At 38.9% G+C, this 20071-nt stretch overlaps 1 protein-coding gene and 1 pseudogene across 2 annotated transcripts; one reads left to right on the top strand and one right to left on the bottom strand.

Annotated features, from left to right (window-relative positions):
- Window positions 1-212: 212 nt before the first annotated feature.
- On the bottom strand, window positions 213-19589 carry MUC20 (mucin 20, cell surface associated). Of its 2 annotated transcripts, none has more exons than XM_074234221.1 (4): window positions 19388-19589; window positions 3222-4220; window positions 1324-1415; window positions 213-839 (listed from the first exon to the last, which is right to left on the bottom strand). In XM_074234221.1, exons 1-4 carry the CDS (start codon window positions 19473-19475, stop codon window positions 771-773), a joined length of 1248 nt encoding a protein of 415 aa, XP_074090322.1. In that variant the 5' UTR covers window positions 19476-19589; the 3' UTR covers window positions 213-770. The 2 variants fall into 2 exon arrangements, with proteins under 2 accessions (XP_074090322.1, XP_074090331.1); XM_074234230.1 differs by having other exon boundaries at window positions 3222-4205; window positions 19388-19587.
- LOC141521545 (tubulin alpha-4A chain pseudogene) lies at window positions 11074-12419 on the top strand (annotated as a pseudogene).
- Window positions 19590-20071: the final 482 nt, after the last annotated feature.

Genomic DNA, 20071 nt, shown 5'->3' with positions numbered 1-20071 from the left:
ATAGTTTCACCTTACAAATGAGGAAACTGGCATCCAAAAAAGTACTTGTCCATGGTCACACAAAGAGCCAAAAACTAAAAACTCTGATTCCAAATTCAAGGCACTATATAAATAGAGATAATATACCATTCTAACCTAAAAAATTATATATATATATATATATATATATATATATATATATACATATATATATGTATATATACTAACATGGACATATATATTAACAGGTGGATATGTGAAGAATAGGAATTTATAGTTAGTGTAAATTTCATGAGAACAATAGTTTAGACAGTATCTGAACTTTGTGTCTTGCTCCCACAGTAGGTACTTGATGCTTATTTAAATAAATTGAATTGAATGTGGAGGGCTTCTCTGAGAGGAGAAATAAAGCCCAGAATCACAAAATACCTGAATCCTGATTTCACAGAACCCAATATGGATCCAGTGTCACCCAATAGTAATAGAATAGATTGCAGACTGGGGTGGGGAGGATGGGGGGAAATAGCCCTTTATTAGAATATTCATATGGAAGTTTCTTTGATCTCTGCCCAGAATACTCAGGAGGATTCCTCAACTGGAGATGGTATTCTTTGTGGAGGTAGGGGGTTAAAGAGGATGGCTTCTGCTGAGACCGTCCAGGAAGACCTTTGCACAGGAATGTGACCTGCATTCCTCCTTGTGGTGACATAGATATTAGCAGGATTTTCTTCTCTTTACTGAAGTCATTCTTCAGGAATCTGAGGCATCTCTAAGTTGCTGCTAACAACTTCTCAGTCCCTGGTGACCCGCATCAAGGAGATTTGGGTGTAGGGGACCTGTACCTGCAGATCCTGATGAAACTGCAGAAGACAAAAAGTCAATTACTTACCCATCCAACCTATCAAGTCACCACCAAGAAGAGGTACCTTTCCAAACCCTTGAATTAGAGGCTGAGCCAATCAAATCTGCCTTTGAACTTCCCCTTTATAACATCCTATGGAATCTCACCAGTCTCTAGAAGCTCAAATTTTGTTCCTGAGACCTTGACCCTAGTTAATGGTCTGAATTTATGGCCATTTTTTCAGTTATTAGGCCAATGCTGTCCAATCCTGATTCTCAGGAAACCACTTGTAAAGATTCTGTGAGTCCTCTGGTGGTAAGAAACATGGTAACCTAGAGTTGAGAGTCTATGAATGCAGATCCTTAGCCTTCATTGAGGAACCAAGTATCATTCGTAATTTCTTCTCTTATCCCCTCTGACTCTCAACCTGAAGCCCCCAGTAGCCATTCTGCCTTTCCTCTACTCCTCTGCCCCCACTTCCTCTATGGGGATGTCTCTGTTACCTTGTTCAAGAACTCCTTTGCCACCTTGAAATCAGTGAGGTCCAAGGAGGAATATACAACCAGTCGGAAGAGGAGAAAGCCTCCATCGTGACCTATGAATTAGTGAAAATAGAAAAATGAAAATTTAGTCAAGTTCTGGTTATAAATTCTAACATATCTAAAATGCCCAAGTAATCTCCAAAACATAAAATAGAAAACTACCTTAGTTAGCTTAGAATATGAGATCTGTCCCTTTTCCCATTTTTTATCTTTCCAATTCCCTTTTTCCCTTTCTCCTCATTCTTCTTTTTTCTCTCTGCTTTCTTTAGCTCTCCTTTCTTCTCTTCCTTCCTCTCCCTTCCCCTCTCTTCTTCTTCTCTCCCTTTCTATCTTCCCTCTTTCCCTCTCATTTTTCTCTCTTTTTCTCTTTTTCCTCTTTTTCTCTCTCCCTTCTCTTCCTCCTTCTCTCCTCTCCTTTCCCCCTCTTCTCTCTCTCTCATTTCTTTCATCTTCATTTTCTTCCTCCCTCTCTCTTCCTCTCTTTTCTCTTTTCTCTTTCCTCTTTCTCTTCTCTCTTTTTTAGTTTCCCCCTTTCCTCCCTCTTCTTTTTCCTCTCTTTCCTCTTTCTTCCTTTCTCTTTTCTTTTCTTTTCTTTTCTCCACCCTTTCTCTTTTTCTACCTTCTTCCCTCTTTCCCTTTTTCTTTTCTCTCCCTTACTTTCTTCCTTCCTCTCTCTTTCTTACTCTCCCTCTCTCTCCTCCTTTTCTCTTCCATCTCCTCCTTCTCCCCACCCCACCCCCAATTTTCTTTTTCTAAGAGACTCAGCATGTATCTCTAGTACAGGTGAGAAGGTTACTGACCAGGGTGTTGTTGAGAATCACAGAATCTCAAAGCTGAAATGGACTTCAGTCCACTGCAAACATAAATCACAAACCCTCTAATGCTTGAAAGTTCCACTGAGAGGGGCGGCTAGGTGGCACAGTGGATAGAGCACTGGCCCTGGAGTCAGGAGTTCAAATTCAGCCTCAGACACTTAATAATTACCCAGCTGTGTGGCCTTGGGCAAGCCACTTAACCCCATTGCCTTGCAAAAAAAAAAAAACTAAAAAAAAAGTTCCACTGAGGAATGGGCAGCTGACTATAGCCAGAAAGAACTATTTCTAGATACTTCTACTGTTAGGAATCTTTTCCTAACATGAAGCTTTAATCCACTCTCTGCATCTTCTACCCATTTCACCTGCATTATTCTTTCCTGTAGGGCCAGGTAGAACAAATCTAACCCTCTTCCACATGGCATTCAGCCCTTCAAATTCTTATTTTTATACAGGGTTATTTATAGCCTACAGTAGCATGTTTTGTAGGATCTTCAGAGATAATTCAATTTCAAAATACCTCTTCATATTTGCTCTTTCCAACCCACCATCATCAGGATTTCCCTTTACCATGTTCCTGCTAAAGTATGACCTGAGCAATTATTGACCACTCTCTGTTACCTATCCTACTCTCTTCATCATTTTCTCTAGCTAAAAAGAGGCCAAGGACTGAGTCTTTTCTGTAAACTTTTGTTAGAGTCTGGAGTTCAAGGCTCAAGGTTCAAAAATCTAGTTTTTTTCCCTACTTATTCATAGAATAACTTTAGGCTAGGCACAGAGTCTCAATTACTACTCTATTAAATGAGGATAAGTTATTGGGACCAGTTTTGGTGTTTTGATTCCTCAAGCCAATGGCAATTTGTTTTCCTATTGTTGAGACTTGCTGGGGTCTTGTCTGAGTTTAAAGGCTTGTCTGTGGAGGAATTTATTCCTATGATGGTGTTAGTTATAATTGAAGGGATAGAGAGAAGAGGGCTACTAGTCAGAGGGGATGTTTTATCTTCTGTACTAACTGTGGCAAAAAGTGTCAGAGGATAGAGCTCTTACCTGGAGTTGTCCCTTCAGTCCCTTTATCCGAAAATTCAGCAGTGGTAATGAACTTGGTTATTGTTGACCTTTCCTCTGTGGAGTACATAACAGTTGGGACCTCAGTAAAGACAGCTGTGGTTTCTTCTGTGGTAGGAATATAGATTGTATTCAAGGTATTAGTTGTCATTTTGTCTGTAGTTTCCACAGTGTGACCTGTGGTATCGAGGGTCTCGACTGCATTAGAAGTTTCACCTGTTGTTGATAACACCATGGTGATTGTGTCAGTTTCTGTCAAGGTCTCTACAGATGCACTCGACTCTTCTTCAGCTGAAGAAGATGAAACTGATGTCCCAGAAAAGAAAATAGTATTTAAGAGGGTCGAGGTCCCTTCTTCTGAAGAGCCATTGATTGTCACTGAAGTCCCAGGTAGACTGGTGGTCTTTGCTGTAGTCCCAACTGTTTCAGTGATGTCACCAGTTAAGGTTGTCTCCTCAGTTATGATCTTTGACTGTAAATTATTGTCAGCTACACCTAAGGTCTCAGCAGAGGTACCTATCTCAAGGCTTACAGTCTCTTCTTCTGGGTTGGTATAGTCTATAGACAAAGATACAGCTGTAGTTGTCTCTATTTCTTGGGTGTTGTCAAATGTAGAGGAGTTATCAATAGAGTTGCTTGTCAGCTTAGTGGCTTCTATAATTGGACTGACTGTAGTCAAAGTTTCAGTAAGGGCTGTGTTCTCGATTGGGGTTCCTTCTCTTTCTATGGTGTTGCTGGCTATGTCTGCTATATCAGTGAACTCAGCCAGGACTGTAAAAGGTATTATTTCTTCTATGATGACAGTCTCTATTTCTGGGGGTTTAGTTATTCCGGAGTTCTCTTCAAGGACAATGCTCCTAAAAGGGTTTGAGATTCTCTCTGACATGGTTGGTCCTCTTGGAGTCACTGCTGTTATTTCTGTGCTGTTCATTTTCACTAACTGGTCGGTGCTGTTGACATCTGGACCTGTATTAGATGAGACTGTGTCTGGGAGATTATTTCTACATTATAGCCATGAAGATGAAAAGACTTTTTCAAATATTCCCTGCTTTATCTTCTGAGTAACTGAGAAGGCAGGGTCCATGTTTTCACCTTCATTCATTCATTCTTTTATCAAACATGTACTAAGTACTGGAAGAATTACAGGGATAATAAAATGACAAACTCCCTGCCCACATTGTACATCTGTGCAAATAGGGAAGACTTCATCAGCAGACTATTAAAAAAAAAAAAGGAAAAACATTTGTTCAGCTCTGAAAAGCTGAATCCACCCTCAGCTTAATTGTGGTGCAAGCAAAGCTTATTTTACTGCTCCCCTCACACACACACACACACTCAAGCACCTCTTCATGCAGTGACACTGCCTTCTTGCTGTTTGTGGAACAAGACACTCTATATTCAGATTCCAGGCATTTTCATTGACTGTCCCCCAAGCCTACAATACTCCTCTTCCTTGTGTTTACCTTGTGACTTCCCTGTCAAGTTTCAGATCTATCTATGATATAGAACTAGAGATAATTATAGATCTAAATTTATGTCTAGCTATAGATATAGACATAGATATAATTATAGACATAGATCTAGATCTATATAGTACATAACTGTTATGGGCATGCAGGCATTCTTCTATTAGACTGTGAGCTCCTTGACAACATGGATTGTTTTTGCTTGTCTTTGAATCGCCTGACCCTGCTTCATAAATCCTTATGGACTTGACATTCTGGGTATGGGGGTAATCTAGACAAAGACAGGAAGCTGGAAAAATGGAATTTTGTTTAGAAGGAACAGCAAATAATCTAACTGACTTGTATCTACATGCCTTTTAGGCCTCAGTTAGATTTATGTTCACAACTCCTAATTTATGAGACGAGTTCTCAAACTTACCCTGAGCTATAAAATTAATTATTCTTTGACTTTTTTCTTTCATCAAATGTTTACTTACTTTTTTGATAAATCCATTCATATGAAGGTATTAATACTTAATGCCTTAATTGATTATTAATTTTTAACATTCAAGAAGTAGTACATCAAAACTTCAAAAGAGCTAGGATTTAATCCATACAGAAAACCTATCTACCAATGCATCCTACATTATACTTCTAGTCAATGGTTTCATGAAATGCCATGGGCACAAATATTTTTAATCTGTTGAAAAGATTCTTGGAACTTACCCATACTGATATTCAAATTATAGTCCATGCTCTAGGAATAAAAGAATGTTTGAGTTGACTTGCCCAGGATCATACAGCTAGTTAGTATCTGAGGTTGTATTTGAACTCAGATCCTTCTGCCTCTAGGGTCAGTGCTATATCCTCCTTATCATCTAATGGTCCCAGAATAAACAAACTTTAAAAGAAAATTACAGAGAGAGCCAATTCGATATAGTAGAAAACTGCCTTTATATCAAAAAGACCTGAGTTCAAGACCTATTAGAGGATATATACTGTCTGTCCTTAGGAAAATCACTAACCTTCTCAGCATCTTATGCAACTCTCTAAGATAAAAGTTCTTAACCAAGAGGTTCACAAATCTCCAAGGGATCCACAGATATATTTCAGATGACTCATTAACTTGGTTGAGGAAAAAAACTCTATTTTCACTATCTTCTAATTAAAATTTAATTTTTCTTTCAATCATTTTTAAAATTTTATTCTGAAAATAGATCCATAATCTTTATCAAACTTCCAAAGACACCAAAATGTTTCACTGATGACTGTCCTAGATTTGAGGAAATCAGAGTTAAGTGATTTGCCTACAGTCACACAGTTTAGTAAATGTCTGAGGTCACATTTGAACTCAGGTCCTGACTTCAGAATAGGTACTCAACCTACTATGCCACCAATGAAATTTCAGGTCTCATTCCAAAAACAAATAAAAATAAAAAGTTATAGGAAGGGGAAATATTTAACTCAGGGGAGATAGATGGTATACTGGATAGAGTACTGGACCTGGTGTCAGCAAGACCGGAATCCAAACTCAGCTGTGTGACCTTGGGCAAGTAATTTAACTCTGCCTCCATTTCCTCATCTGGGAAATGAGTTAGAGAAGTATATGGCAAACCACTCCAGCGTTTTTTTGCCAAGAAAATCCCAAATGGAGTCACAGAGAGTCAGACACAATTAAAACAACTGAACATCAGCAGCAACAACAAACTTTCAGAAGAAAGTACCTTTCTCAAATAGGAGACTTTCAGGTATTATGTCACTCAACTGGAGGGGATATTTCAAGCAAGTAGACATTGTTAACACACTGATCAGATCACACTATCCACACCTACTTAGAGTCCAGTATACCTGTCTCTTCATGCATGTGTTTATCTATGCAGTAACTAGTCCCATAGACTTGCTAATCAATATAAAATTAAAAATTAAATCTTTGGTTTAGCATTCAAAGCCCTTCATATTCTATACCTCCTCAACTTTTCTAGTCTTCTTATAACTTTTTAAGTGCATCTTTGCCAAATATTCTTGGATCCAATAGCACTGGCCTCCTTGCCGTTTTTACACAGGACACTCCATCTCCAGACTCAATCAATCAATTAATAAACACAGTACTAAGTGCTGAAGTACAAAAAAAAGACAAAAGACAGTCCCTGATGTCAAGTTGGCTGTCCTCCATGCCTGGAATCCTCTCCTTCCTCATCTCTATCCCTCTCTTTTCCCTGGTTTCCTTCTAGTTCCAATGAAAATCTCACTTTCTACAGGAAGCTTTTCCTGTTGCTAGTGTTTTCTCTTTGTTAATTATCTCCAATTTATGCTGTATACATCCTGTTTATACAAATCAACTCATACACTGTCTCCCCCATTAGATGGTGAGATCCTTGAGAACAAGAACTGTCCTTCAACCTTCCTTTGTATCCCTTTGGAACATAATAGTGAGGAAAATTAATATTATTATGTATCATTAGATAATTAACATTACTCTTTAATCTATCCTTTCCCCTATTTTAACAAAACCTTCCTCTTAGCCTAACTCAAAAGAAGACCTCTCCCAGTGCAAAACAAGGCATTGTTGAGGAATATGATCACTTCTAGTCTCAGAGCACTAGTCAAAGTGGGACCCCACTTTCTGTTTATTTCTAAACAGAGAACCAGTTTGGACTAGGCTTAGATTGAATTCTTTTAAAGTCAGGGGTGACTTGCTCTCTAAAGAGAAGGTCAAACTACTGGGTCTATACCCCCAAGAGATTATGAAAAAGAGTGAAAACATCACATACAAAAATATTCATAGCAGCCCTGATTGTGGTGGCAAAGATTGAAAATTGAGTGAATTTCCATCAATTGGGGAATGGCTTAACAAACCGTGGTATATGTATGTCATGGAAAACTACTGTTCTATTAGAAATTAGGAGGGATGGGAATTTAGGGAAGTCTGAGAGGATTTGCATGAACTGATGCTGATCAAAATGAGCAGAACCAGAAAAACACTGTACACCCTAACAGCAATATGGGGGTGATGATCAACTTTGATGGACTCACTCATTCCATCAGTGCAACAGTCAGGAACAATTTTGGGCTGTCTGCAATGGAGAGTACCATCTGTATTCAGAGAAAGAATTGTGGACTTTGAACAAAGACCAAAGACTATTTATTACCTTCAAATTAGAAAAAAAACCCGTTATCTTATTATGTAATTTTGCTATCTCTTATACTTTATTTTTTCTTCCTTAAGGATATGATTTCTCTCTCATCACATTCAACTTAGATCATTGTATACCATGGAAACAATGTTAAGACTAACAGACTGCCTTCTATGGGGGGTGGGGGAAGGGAAGCAAGATTAGTGGAAACATTGTAAAACTCAAAATAAATTAAATCTTTCCAAAAAAATAAAGAGAAGGTCAAATGGGGCAATGAGGAATCTGATTGAGATGATTTTTATTTTTATTTTCTAGCCAAGAGTGTCAAAATTCTCAGAGCAGAATCCAAACTGGATGGCACATTTCTGGTTCCCTTGGAAGGTCAATTCAGAAAAATCATTGAAAAATGATAGGTCTTAGTTAAACTATCTGTTAGGATTGAAAGGAACCTTAAATATCATTTGGTCCAAGCCCCTCTTTTCTTGAATGAGGAAACAGGCTCCTGTCTTTCCCAAGTCTCATCACACAGCTGCAACTGCTTCAATAGTCCCAGGACCCAACAGGAGTCAATATTGATTTAGCACTGAAAAATGGTAAACTCCACCTTCTTCTCTACCCTTCCCTTCAGACCCTCCCTGCTCTTCAATCCCAAGAATGGTGAACACCCCCAAACCCCAAGACTTTTAACTCAGGGTTTTTCTCTCCTTCACCTTGCTTATTCCTCAAATTCCACATTCCATCTTGTACCTCTGTGTTTTTACATTATTTATCTATTCCCCAAAGAATGTTCTGCCCCCCCCTTACCTATCCTGTTAATATCCTTGGCTTCCTTTAGGCCTCAGTTCACATCATCTTCTGAGGGAAGCCTTTCCTAGTACACTGTCCATCCCCTTCCCCTTCCCCTTTCAGATCACTCAAATATGTTGGTGTATCATTTTTCAGTTGTGCTCATCTTTTTGTGACCCCCCATTTAGGATTTTCTTAGCAAAAATTCCAAGTGGTTTGCCATTTCCTTCTCCAGTTCATTTTACAGATGAAGAAACTAAGGCAACAGGGTTAAAGTGACTTGTTCAGGATCATATAGCTCACAAGCATATGAGCCTAGGTTTAAACTCAGAAAGATGGGTCTTCCTAACTCCAGATCCAACATTTTATCCAATTCACCACCTACCTGCCCTAATATAATCTGTATTTATCCTGTGTGTTCCTAGATATCTCTCTTAACAGAATGTGAGTTCCAGATTCTGGGAAGATGGTAGAGTAGTTCAGAAAACCCCAAGTCCTTCAGATTTCATCCACAAACAAGTCAAAAAACACCCCAGGGTGAATACAGAGCAGCAAAAGCAAATAAAAAGTGTTCCTTCTGGGACAATTGGACAAGATCCAAAGAAAAATCTCAGGACTGGCTATCTGAATGGAGAGCAAACACCTTCAGGCTAGCTACCGGAAACATCAAGAGGCAAGCCCTAGGGCAGTTCCATTAGGTGATAGGCTCCTTGCTTCAGTCATAGGAATTTTCACTTCCTGGACTGTGTGAGAAGCCTGACGTCTGAGCCAGGGACACCAGGTCCAGCTGTCCAGGTGAGACTCAATCCTAGGCAAGAAAGATCCAGCACCCACCCCTTGAGTGCAGAGTCTGTACCTCGGGACACTGTGGACACTATAAATAGAATTAAATTCTCGATCCAGATTCCTGGCCAGAGGGGAGAACTGAAGGTTATAGCCACTAGAGGGTTCTCAGGGAGTATGATCAGTGCTGAGGGACCCCAGTTGTGACTTGGAGGGAGGAAAAGGAATGTAGAGGTTGACCCCAGGACAAAACTCCTAAGGTCCTACCACAGGACTAGAGGTGAATATAAGAAAAACCTGTTAAAAAAAAAAATGTTTTTAATGATCAAGCAAAGGAGAAAAACCCCAGCCATAGCAGTATAGGAATAGAAAAAAAAAAAACAGAATTTGTCTTCAGAAGAAAGATCCTGAAGCAAAACAAAACAAAACAAAACCTCTCCTAACCCAAAGAGTAATTTCAAGAGGAACTCAAAAAAAAGACTTTAAAAACCAAATAAAAGAGATTGAGAAAAAACTAAAGAAGAAAATAAGAACAATCCAAGAAAAGCAAAAAAACAAAAAGAAAGTAAAACTGTAAAAGGAAATCTTACTGTAAAAAGAAAATAACATTTTGAAAAATAGAATTGAAAGCAAGAATAGGAAGAAAATTGTAAAATTCAAAATAAAATCTTTCTTTAAAAAAAGAAAATTAGAATTGGGCAAAGGGAAATCAGTGAAGTTATAAAAGATAAATAAAACAAAATATAAAGAATGAAAAAATAGAAGAGAATGTGAAACACCTCACAAGAAAAACAATTTATCTGCAGAAAACATCAAGAAGAGAAAACATAAGAATAATAAGACAACCTGAAAGTTATAATCAAAAAAGAATCTTGGTAAAATAATACAAGAAATAAGGAAAATTGTACTGAACAAGAGGGGAAGGGGGGGGGGGAATAGAAATAGAAAAAATTCACTAATCACCACCTGAAAAGGATCTTAGGAAGAAAACTGATAGGAATACTATAACTAAATTCTAAAATCCCCAGGTTAAGGAGAAAATATTAAGAGCAACAAGGAAAAAATTCAAATATGGCAGAACCACAATTAGAATTACACAAGACCTTAAGAGGCTACTTTAAAAGACTGCAGGACTTGGAACACTACATATTAAAGAGCTAAAGAACTGGGGTTGTCACCAAAAATATCATAACCAACAAGGTTAAGCACAATCCTGAACAACAACAAAAAAATGGATATGCAATGAATTACCATATTTTCAGAATTTTTTTTAAAAAGATCTGAACTTAATAGAAAATTTGACATACAAGAACCAAGAAAACTATAGGGTAAACATCAAAGACTAATTACAGGGGCAGCTAGGTGGTGTAGTGGATAAAGCACTGGCCCTGGAGTCAGGAGTACCTGGGTTCAAATCTGGTCTCAGATACTTAATAATTACCTAGCTGTGTGGCCTTGGGCAAGCCACTTAACCCCATTTGCCTTGCAAAAAACCTAAAAAAAAAAAAAGGCTAATTACAAGAGACTCAATAAGGAGAAACTGTTTTCTATCTATACATGGAAATGTAAACCATATGTCCAAGATTGTTATTAATAATTGAAAAGTTAGAAGAAAAGATAGGGGGCAGTTCTCACTGAGATCCATCACGCAGACTCACGTGAGACTTTCCGGCCCTGACCATCACCATGCATGAATACATCTCAGTCCATATAGGACAGGAAGGTGTCCAGATAGGCAATATCTGCTGGGAGCTATACTGCCTCGAACATGGTATCCAGCTTGATGGGCAGATGCCCAGTGACAAGACTATTGGGGGAGGAGATGACTCCTTCACCACCTTCTTTTGTGAAACTGGGGCTGGCAAGCATGTGCCTCAAGCTGTCTTTGTGGACCTAGAGCCCACAGTGATTGATGAGATCTGAAATGGCCCCTACAGACAACTCTTCCACCCAGAGCAGCTGATCACTGGAAAGGAGGATGCTGCTAACAGCTATACTCATGGCCACTACACCATTGGCAAGGAAATCATTGACCTTGTGCTGGATCAAATCTGCAAACTGTCTGACCAGTGTACAGGACTCCAAGGCTTTCTGGTACTCCATAGCTTTGGGGGTGGCACCAGCTCTGGCTTTATCTCCCTGTTTCTGGAACAACTCTCAGTCAACTATGGCAAGAAGTCCAAGCTAGAGTTCTCCATCTATCCAGCTCCCCAGGTTTCTACAGCTGTGGTAGAGCCCTACAACTCCATCCTGACCACCCACACCACCCTCAAGCACTCAGATTGTGCCTTCATGGTGGATAATGAGGCCATCTATGATATCTGCCGCCAAAATCTGGATATTGAACATCTCACCTACACTAACCTCAACTGTCTCAACAGCCAAATTGTCTCCTCTATCACAGCTTCTCTTCATTTTGATGGTGCCCTTAATGTGGACCTCACAGAGTTCTAGACCAACCTGGTGCCCTATCCTCAAATCCATTTCCCCCTGGCGACTTATGCCCCTGTCATCTCTGCTGAGAAGGCTACCATGAGCAGCTCTCAGTGTCTGAGATCACCAATGCCTGCTTTGAGCCAGCCAACCAGATGGTGAAGTGCAACCCTTGCCACAGCAAATACATGGCCTGCTGCCTCCTGTGCCATGGTGATGTGGTGCCCAAAGATGTCAATGCTGCCATCGTGGCCATAAAGACCAAATGGAGTATCCAGTTTGTGGACTGGTGCCCTACTGGCTTCAAGGTTGGCATCAACTACCAACCACCCACTGTGGTCTCTGGTGGAGATCTGGCCAAGGTATAGAGAGCAGTGTGTATGCTGAGCAACACACCAGCCATTGCAGAAGCCTGGGCTTGCCTGGACCACAAGTTTGACCTGATGTATGCCAAGAGAGTATTCGTGCATTGGTATGTAGGTGAGGGCATGGAAGAGGGAGAGTTCTCTGAGGCTCAGGAGGACATGGCAGCCCTGGAATAAGATTATGAGGAGTCAAGCATCGACTCCTATGAGGATGAGGATGAGGGGGAAGAGTAAAGCGGCCACCTGAAACCATTTTACTGTTTGTTGCAAAATCCTTTCGAAATAAACAGCCTCTGTGTTTTGAAACTAAAAAAAAAAAAGAAAGAAAAAAGATGGGGAAGAGCTGAATAGGATGAGTTTTTTATATTTACTTGCTTTTCCAATTACATACAATGGTAATTTTTACCAATCATTTGTTTTTTGCAAGGTTTTGAGTTTTACAATGTTTTTCCTTCCCTCTCTCCCTTCCCTGAGAGGAAGTAATCTGATATAGGATCTACATTTATAACTATGCTAAACATAGATCCATATTGATCATGTTGTGAGAGAAGAATCAAATCCAAACAGAAGAAAGAAAACAATATAGAGAAAAAAATGACATATAAAATATATAAAAACATATAAAAACTAAAATTGAAGATAATATGTTTTGGTCTTCATTTAAACTCCACAGTTCCTTCTCTGGATGTGAATGGTATTCTCCATCACAAGTCTTTTAAAATTGTCTTTGATTATTGTACTGCTGAAATGAATGAGTCGATCATGTTTGATCATCACCTTATGTTAATGTTAATAATATTCTTCTGGTTCTTATCATTTCATTCAGCATCAATTCATGCAAGTCTTTCCAGGCTTTTCTAAAATCCTGTCCCCCATGATTTCTTTTTTTTTAGGTTTTTTTTTTTTCAAGACAATGGGGTTAAGTGGCTTGCCCAAGGCCACACATCTATTTTCATGATCTCTTCAGGATATTGACCAATAGTGGTATTGTGGAATCAAAGTGTATGCACAGTTTTTTTACCCTTTGGGCATAATTCCAAATTGCTCTCCAGAAAGACTGGATTAGTTCACAGCTCCACCAACAATGCATCAGTGTCCCAATTTCCCCATATCCTCTCCAACATTGATCATTTTCCTTTCTAGTTATACTGGTCAATCTGAGAGGTGTGGGATGGTACTTTAAAGATGTTTTAATTTGCATTTCTCTAATCAGTAATGATTAAGAGCAATTTTTCATATGGGATTCTTAACAGTAAAATGGCCTAGGAAAAGAGTTTTTAAAAGACTTACAATTTTATACTAATGACGTGTGAAAAGAATTGATACAGAGGAATTAGATGTTGAAGGAGAGTTGGTAGTTCTAGAAACCTAATATCATAGAGAATGGGTTAAAGAGAGAACAATATATATACAAATATATAAGGCTATAAAAGTCTAAATTCAGAAAGAAATAAGAGGAGGAGATAGGGAGGATAATGAGTTAGAAGGTAAGGGACTGGAATAAGAGATATATAGAAGGGTTATAGATCAATAAGGAAGTAAGTATAGAAGGATATATAAGAGAGGGACTCTTTGAAGGGTGATTGATTAAGGAATAGGAGGACAAGATATTGAGTAAGGAGAGATTGTTGCTTTCAAGAAATATAAAAATGAGAGATATACACACAAATAAAAATATATGTATATATGAATATGTATGGGGGAATGTATATTTGTAGGGGTGCATATGTGTATGTGTATATATACATATATGTATATATTTATATATTCATATATATGGATATATATATATAATCCATGCTTAATTATTGCTGTCCTGAGGAAGGTAAGAGGGCAAATAAAATAAACTGCACAATAGAGAACAGAAGAAAACCTTCAAGGAGGCAAAGAAAAGATAGACAATTTTGAACACTATGAGTGTAATATTTATTTATTTGTTTATTTATTTATTTATTTTTAGTTTTTGCAAGGCAATGGGGTTAAAGTGGCTTGCCCAAGGCCACACAGCTAGGTAATTATTAAGTGTCTCAGACTGCATTTGAACTCAGGTACTCCTGACTCCAAGGCCAGTACTCTATCCACTGCGCCACCTAGCCGCCCCCAAATGTAATATTTATTATATAGACTTTCTTGAAATCAAAATTTATTACTTTATATTATAAATTCTCTCCCATTTGTTGCTGAGAAGGACAATTTTTTTTTAATTTTGTAAAATTAAAAAAAAAATTTTAAGAATATGAGTTCAGAGTGGCTAGGTGGCGCCTTAGATAAAGCACTGGCCCTAGAGTCAGGAGTACCTGGGTTCAAATCCGGTCTCAAACACTTAATAATTACCTAGCTGTGTAACCTTGGGCAAGCCACTTAATCCCATTTGCCTTGCAAAAAAAACCCCTAAAAAAACACACACAAAAAAAAATACAAGAAGAATATGAGTTCCATATGTCCAAAGGGCAAGCAAACTGCATACCCTTTGATCCAACAACAGCATCTACTAGGTTTGTTTTCCAAAGAGATCATAAAAAGGTAAAAATTTATATTATACAAAAATATTTATATCAGCAAAGAACTGGAAATTGAAGGAATGCTCGTTCCCCCCATTTCTTTGTATACCCAGTGCCTGGCAAATAGTAGGTACTTAATAATTTTTTTCCTTCTGAAAATACTAGGTTTTATTCACACCCTAGTGGTAAACAATAGTTTTTAATAGGATGACTAAGCTTGTTTGTAGATCTCTAGGTCACTTAATGAATGTTTGATTATTTCACTCTCCCTGTTGACTATGTGTATCTGAGTTTGCATATAAGTATATAAGTAGAAGTTTATATATAGATAAGATAGATATATCCATGCATAATTATAGATGTCCTGGGAGGAGATGGGAGGGGAGGGGGGGATAAAGTAAACAGTACACAGCAGAGAACAGAAGAAAACCTACAAGGAAGTAAAGAAAAGCAATTTTGAACACAATGTTTAGGTATCAAAATTTGAACTTGGATCTTTCTGACTCCAGGCCCAGCTCTTCATCTATCACTCCACCTAATTAATAGAGCTAGTATAGGTTGAGGAAACTATCACTACCAAACCAAGTCAATCCCAACTCTGCAGCCCATTGTCCTAGAGAGCAGACTAGAGCACAAATATTCAAAGATTTGCTTAAGTCATATAGCTAATAGGTACCAGGAATAGATGGAGATCTGGGCTTAGAGTCAGAAAGAACAAAGACAGAGGTTAAGTCACCTGCCCAGGGCCACATAACTCCAGTTCCCCAAGCTGCCTCAAGTATGGCCACCTGGGAACTAGACTATGGGCTAATAACCACAAGAGGAGCAGCAACAAAATCAGGTTTCTCCCCATCCCATCATGTGTTCCCCAGCTCCCTACATCCTCAATCATCTAAAGTGTCCAAATTTTGTTATAAGGTTAGGCCTTGGGGGTCTCTAGACCACCATGACAGCTCTCCCTTAGACTATAAGTTTCATGGAAGAATATCTGATGATAATATTTTTCAAAAGTTGGTACAGCTGTATCCCTCAGTCAATATTTTGGTTTTTTCTCCCCAATAACAACACCCCCACAAAAAGTAATATCTTGCCCTTGACCCTTCATATACACTTGGCCAACTTCAAAGGGTTCACCCAAATCAGAAGATGAGCCCCACTTTCTACTGACTGGATTGGGGTCTCTGTGCCCATAGCACAGGGCTGCCCTAGGGTAATGTGTATGTCTGTGCTGTTTGTTTCTTCCCTTCATCCCCTCCCCCATTGTTTGCAATAAAATTTTGAATTGAACTAACTCCCATAGTTTTACTTTGTTATTCTCAGCATCTGAACTCATCGAGGGTTTGGTCATCTTTGAGCTCTCTGACTGGCCCAGGAGGCTCTCCTTAGACATAAACTGGGAACTGGAAGAGGACTTAGTCTATTGATAGCTGTCCCTATACTGGGAGAGGAGGACACTATGGGCCCAGTTGGAGAAAGCAAGGGTCGAAAGGAAGATCCTAGGTTCTCCCAGGAGAGATTCTCTCATGTCAGTGGACTGTCTCAAAACATTATTCTATTTCCCTAGAAGAGAATCTCAGGATCTAATCTAAATGCAGGTTAGGGAAGTCACAGAGGCAGGCCCACACTGCTCATTTCGGTGGGGCTAGCTTCACACACCTATCAACTGGCATTTCCACTTACTCCTTCCTGCTTATTCATTCATTCATTCAGCAAACACTTGCCAGATTCAGAGTTGTGCTCAACTGATCCTGAGGTAAACTCAAGGTTTCTATGAACCCTTGCTATAGTTTACAAAGGACACAGCCACAACCAGGGTTGCTTTTTATCCTGGGAGAACTTACCTCAGGACAGAGAATTTAAGTCTGCTGACTCTACTTCTATTCTCCAAAGAAAAAAGGATTGGGAAGGGAAAGGAGGATCAAGCTATCCAGTTTCCATAATCAGTCTAAAAGAGCATTGGACTGAGACTCAGAAAGAAGGAAAGGGAACAAGTATTTATTAAGCTCCTACTGTTTACTAGGCATGGTGCTAAGCATTTTACAGACATTATCTCAAAAATTATTTATTTAAAAATATTACAAATATTTTACAAATATACTCACAATAACCCTGGGAAGTAGATGCCCCATTTTAAAGCTGAGGAACTTGAGGCACCTAGTGGTTAAGTGTTCAGCCCAGAATCACCCAGCTAATAAGTATTTGGGCAGTATTTGAACTCAGCCTTTCCTGACCCCAGGCCCAATCTGGATTCTGACAATAACTCTGGGCATCTCTCTGTAGAATGAAGAAGTCTGACAAAGCAGCCTTAAGATCCTTTTTTGTGAATATATAAGAATAGAAGCTCCTAAGGATGGGAATGTTTCATTTGTGATTTTATATCTCCAGCTACTACTATAGTATCTGACAGATCTGTAATCAAAAATTCTTATAGATTAAGGGAATGTATTTATGAGTTTGGGCTTTATTTGACTCCTCTTTAGCTCAGTGTCAACTTCAACAAAAATTGAATGGGCTTTTTTCTAGGATCTTAATTAACTCCTCTTCAAAAAAAGATTATTGGCAGTCTCTTCCTGCTCTAACCTGATACTTAAGAGAGTTTTGACAAAGTAGGTTACAAGTTCTCTTTCACTCTCCTCCACACAAAACATCTGTGTATCTTGGCTGTCAAGATTACCAAACCCATCCTTACCTAATAGTAGTATAACCAGAGGCTCAGATTTCCATTCATTTTCTCAGAAGCAAATGTGAAGAAACAACTGACTTTCATAGGACCTAGTTATCAAGCATATTTAGTTAAAAAAGGAAACTTTCAAATGACCCCATTACCTCTAAAGGGAAGGGTAAGGGCACCTTCCCAAGCATCAGTCTTGTTTCTCAAAATCTTTGTCATCCCACAAAGGAGTGTCTCTCGCTCTACCCCCCATAGTTAGAAGTATATGAGGAAGAATATTTTTAAGCAAGAGGACCAAGGAAGGTTTCTTGGAGGAAGTGGCAACTGAATTGGACTTGAAAGAATAAATAGACATTTAAAGGCAAAGAGGGGAAAATCTCCTTCATTCCCATCTCCATTCTGAAGCTACTTTTCTCTTATTCAGGAGCAGAATCACATTGGAACATTTGGGTCATCAGCTCATGGTGAAGCATAAAGAGTATAATTGCATTTTTTGGACTGGATCTGGGTATTTTTTAATTGGAGAAGAAAACTCTTGATAAGGGAACTTCCTTTTACCAATACAGAGCAGTAACTGGTCTGCAATTTATAGTCTTGGAGTTGCCCAGGTTACAGAGCTAATATGCATCAGAAGTAGAACTCAAATCCTGGGTCTTCCTAACTCAAAGATCAGCTCACTATCTTTGATTCCATGGGGCCTCATTTTGAATCAATTAAACTTTTTTTTAATAAATGATGATTGGATCCATAGTCATATGAAAAATTGCTCTAAATCATTAATTATTAGAGAAATGGAAATTAAAGCTTCTCTGAGGTACCACCTCATACCTCTCAGACTGGCCAATATGACCAGAAAGGACAATGATCATTGTTGGAAGGGTTGTGGGAAATCTGGGACACTATTACATTGTTGGTGGAGCTGTGAACTCATCCAGCCTTTCTGGACAGAAATTTGGAACTATGCCCAAGGGTCAACAAAAATGTGCATACCCTTTGATCCAACAATATCACTACTGGGTCCCTGAAGAGATGATGAAAAGGAGTAAAAACATCACTTGTACAAAAATATTCATAGCAGCCCTGTTTGTGGTGCCAAAGAATTGGAAATCAAGTAAATGTCCTTCAATTGGGGAATGGCTTAGCAAACTGTGGTATATGTATGTCATGGAACACTATTGTTCTATTAGAAACCAGGAGGGATGGGAATTCAGGGAAGCCTGGAAGGATTTGCATGAACTGCTGCTGAGCAGAACCAGAAAAACTCTGTACACCCTAACAGCAACATGGGGGCAATGATCAACCTTGATAGACTCACTCATTCCATCAGTGCAACAATCAATCAAGGACAATTTGGGGCTGTCTGCAATGGAGAATACCATCTGTATCCAGAAATAGTACTGTGGAGTTTGAACAAAGACCAAGGACTATAACCTTTAATTTAGAAAAAAAAACTGATATCTTATTGTCTGATCTTGCTATCTCTTTTACTTTAGGAAGAAACTTAATAGCATACTTTATGTTTCTTCCTTAAGGATATGACTTCTCTCTCATCATATTCAATTTGGATTAATGTATACCATGGAAACAATGTAAAGCCTGGCAAATTGCCTTCTGGAGGGGAGGGAAGTAAGATTAGGGGAAAAATTTTAAAACTCAAAATGAATAAAATCTTTAAAAAAAATTCTCATTCAAACATATCTTTTTCTTCTAGTCCCATTCACATATTTCTTTATGGACTGAGAAAATAAGGTGTTTGGGGTTTTTTTTTTCTGTCAGAGAGCTAGTTGTTATTGTTCAGTCATTTTCAATGGTTCCCTATTACTATCAAATAAAGTCCAAGTTCCTTCACCAGATATCAAATCCCCTTCCCTCTCAATCAAATAACATCTTCACAACCCACGTTCATTGAAATTTCTCCAATCTTAATCCCTTTAAAGTCTTATATGCATTCAAAGACACAGATACATATATAAACACATGCCCACACCCGGAAGCTTATAAAAGATGCACACACAGAGTGTTGCCCTTACCCATGCTGCTCCTGCTGGTGTCCCCCACCACACAGTGTAAGAAGAAAAGCAAGCCCAGTTCTCGGACCAGGGAGCCCATTGTGCCCATTGCCACAAACTCTCCTTCTCACTCTTTCCTGTTTCCTTAATCCCCGGGAGGTGGGGCAGCCGGGTGGAACTCCACCAGTTTTACCAGCATGCCTAAACTATTGCTTCCACTGGCTGGGTCCAGTTGGTCTCAGATCACCTAGTTGGGAGCTAGTAGGTTAGAGGACAGCAGGCTGGACAGTGACCCATCACTACTCCTGCCTCTCCCTTCCACCAAGGTCCCTGTGACCTATTATTCTAATTTCTCCTGTTTTATAAAATGGAGGCATTGATCCTCATCCCTTCTATTTCCAAGTTCAAGGAGTCTGGAAAAGGTGAACAAGACAGAAAACTTCAGAGATGCTATTTTTGCCAATCATTTTGAGCAGTGGATTACTATTGAGATGGGGGGGGAGGAAGGGTCTTCTAGTTTCTATTGGACCCTATTAAAAAAAACTGGGTATATATTTAATGAATGGGGTGAGAGTAAATTAAGTTTTAGATAAAACCTCCACATCCCAAACTGCAATTATCTTTCCCCAAAATTTCCTCTTGCCTTCATTATACTGTCAGTGATATTACTATTTACCCAGCCTCCCATGCTCAAAACCTTGGGAT

The sequence above is a fragment of the Macrotis lagotis genome, chromosome 1 (genome assembly GCF_037893015.1).
Source record: "Macrotis lagotis isolate mMagLag1 chromosome 1, bilby.v1.9.chrom.fasta, whole genome shotgun sequence".
Taxonomy (NCBI): Eukaryota; Metazoa; Chordata; class Mammalia; order Peramelemorphia; family Peramelidae; genus Macrotis; species Macrotis lagotis.
Note: the sequence above shows the minus strand (reverse complement) of the source record. Positions and strands in the feature narration are given on the sequence as shown.

Coding starts and splice junctions, on each gene's coding strand:
- MUC20 (XM_074234221.1), bottom strand. CDS start 19,475: ATGGGCACAATGGGCTCCCTGGTCCGAGAACTGGGCTTGCTTTTCTTC. Junction 1,416..3,221: donor GACTGAAGGGACAACTCCAG/GTAAGAGCTCTA, acceptor ACTAATTCATAG/GTCACGATGGAGGCTTTCTC. Junction 840..1,323: donor CAAAGGAGTTCTTGAACAAG/GTAACAGAGACA, acceptor TGTCTTCTGCAG/TTTCATCAGGATCTGCAGGT.